The following is a 2,025-nucleotide window of genomic DNA, read 5'->3' as shown; positions in this document are numbered from 1 at the left end:
ATGCTGAGCTTGGCACACTGTGGTTGTCTTTGAATTGCCAGCAGTGTATAAAAGTGGATCACAAAGCAGATGAGCACCAGACAAACTTTTCCTTGATCAGGTAGCTTAGATTTGCTTAGCTTAGATTAGCTTAGTTTTTTGTTGCTTTGGAGTGTTATTTGGAAAAATCTTTAAGAAATATATTAAAACACAGACAAGAAAAATCCTAAAAACTGCAAGCAAAAACTTGAGATAAGAAGGACACAGCTCATCTCAGATTCGTATTTCTTTACTGGCGCCATCTAGTGTCAGAAACACTTATTACGTCTGACCAAAGATACAATAGTGTATGTGTCATATTTTCTCTGTTTCACCTGTAATGTGTGACTCTTCACCTCTGTCTCCTCTCACAGGGAGAAGATGATCTGCAGCATCCTGCTCCTCCTCAGCCTGACCTCCTGTGTCTCTGGTTAGTTTACTCCTTCACTTTATTATCCACAGAGAAGAAGAAAGTCTGTCTGGTCCTCACTTTCCCTCTCTGTCTCCTCAACAGGAAGATTAGTAGTGAATGTGACACAGACCTCCTATCAGGCAGAGGAGAACCAGAACATCACACTGGAGTGGACCTGGACCAGTAGTGACACTTCCCTCAAACTCTTTTCTATCTCCTGCCGACTGTTAGCTGAACTCAGACCTTTAGTCCTGTTTGATCTACGTGAAGGTGTTGAGGTCCCAGAGACTCAGGATCAACAGTTTGCAGGACGAGTCCAGTTTAACAAAGACGTCCTCAGAGAAGGACGACTCAGACTTCATGTGTCCAGACTCAGGATCAATGACTCTGGACTTTATGTGTGTGAGGTGATCATAAATCACAGTGGGAACTCTCGTTCATGTCGGCTCACCGTCACTGGTAAGTTGATCCAGTTGAACTTTCTTTTCTTATTTTTGAATAAAAATCTGAGAAGAAAATCATTGAAGACTTCACAAATCTTGATGCTTTCTTTTCTTTTCCATTCAATTTTTTTTTACTTCACATGAATGACTCAGATTTGTTTGTTCTCTTTGCAGCAGCAGCGAGGGATCGGCCCGAACCTGAGACACCAAACACACCAAGTCAGGGAACAGATCCTCCAGCAGGAAGTGGACCACAACCAGAGAGTCGAGGAAGGATCGGCCTCTACTGTGGACTGGGACTGACAGCAGCAGCTCTGTTTGCTCTTTGTTTCTGTTACTTTCTGCGAAAAAAAAAGGATTTCTGCTTCAGAGGTGGATTTGATGAAGTTACAGGCCACCAGGTGAAGTAGAGGAAACAGTTTCATCAACAACTTGTTGATGAAATTATACAAATTTAATGTTACTGGCAGGTCACTGTAAGTCTGAACACATCAGCAGGTAACAATAGCAACTTTGACGCTTCGCAGACCAGACGAGGGAAATCATGACAAAAAAAGAAACTGAACATTATTGTTGAAGTTTTAACTTTCCCTTTATCCTTGAACAGAGCACGTGTGTCGAACGCTTCCGTTAGACAAAATAACCAAAAAGACGCTTAAAATTGTGATATTCCCTCAAAATCACTTTAGAATCAGAATCAGTTTTCAAGTACAAGAATATAAATAGAGATTAAGTACTGCTAGTCAAAAAAAATGCAGCAGCATAAATAGAAAAAATTAGGAACAGCAAAATTTAACTTGCAAAAAATGTTTTTAAAAAAATGAACTAAATAATAAAAATTAAACAGTAATAAACTGTAGAAACAATATGAACAGCTATAGAGTTATTTAAATGAGGGAATGAGCTGTGCAAACAGGAATGTGCAAGTTGGAAGATGTCTGGCGGCTGTTCATACGTTAATGAAGTGTTAAGAGGTGGATTCCTGCAGGATCCATGTGCTGGAAACTGCAGTGTAAGACCATGTTCACAGCATAGTTTACAGAGCTGCTGGCTTTATTGGCAAACTGCAGCAGTGGGTCTGGGTCTGTAGTCCTTTTCATACCGGTTTTCTGCAAAAGTGCCATAACAAACTGTGCCATTATTACTCCTTCA

General features: G+C 40.4%; 1 protein-coding gene across 1 annotated transcript; it reads left to right on the top strand.

The window, feature by feature from the left end:
* Nucleotides 1-329: 329 nt before the first annotated feature.
* LOC131988360 (uncharacterized) lies at nt 330-1,283 on the top strand. The gene is made up of 3 exons (XM_059353485.1): nt 330-448; nt 533-889; nt 1,048-1,283. The coding sequence occupies exons 1-3, from the start codon at nt 400-402 to the stop codon at nt 1,281-1,283; spliced, it is 642 nt and encodes a 213-aa protein (XP_059209468.1). The 5' UTR covers nt 330-399.
* Nucleotides 1,284-2,025: the final 742 nt, after the last annotated feature.

This window comes from Centropristis striata, chromosome 16 (assembly GCF_030273125.1).
Source record: "Centropristis striata isolate RG_2023a ecotype Rhode Island chromosome 16, C.striata_1.0, whole genome shotgun sequence".
NCBI classification, from domain to species: domain Eukaryota; kingdom Metazoa; phylum Chordata; class Actinopteri; order Perciformes; family Serranidae; genus Centropristis; species Centropristis striata.
The sequence above is the reverse complement of the archived record's forward strand: the minus strand, read 5'-3'. Positions and strand labels throughout refer to the sequence as shown.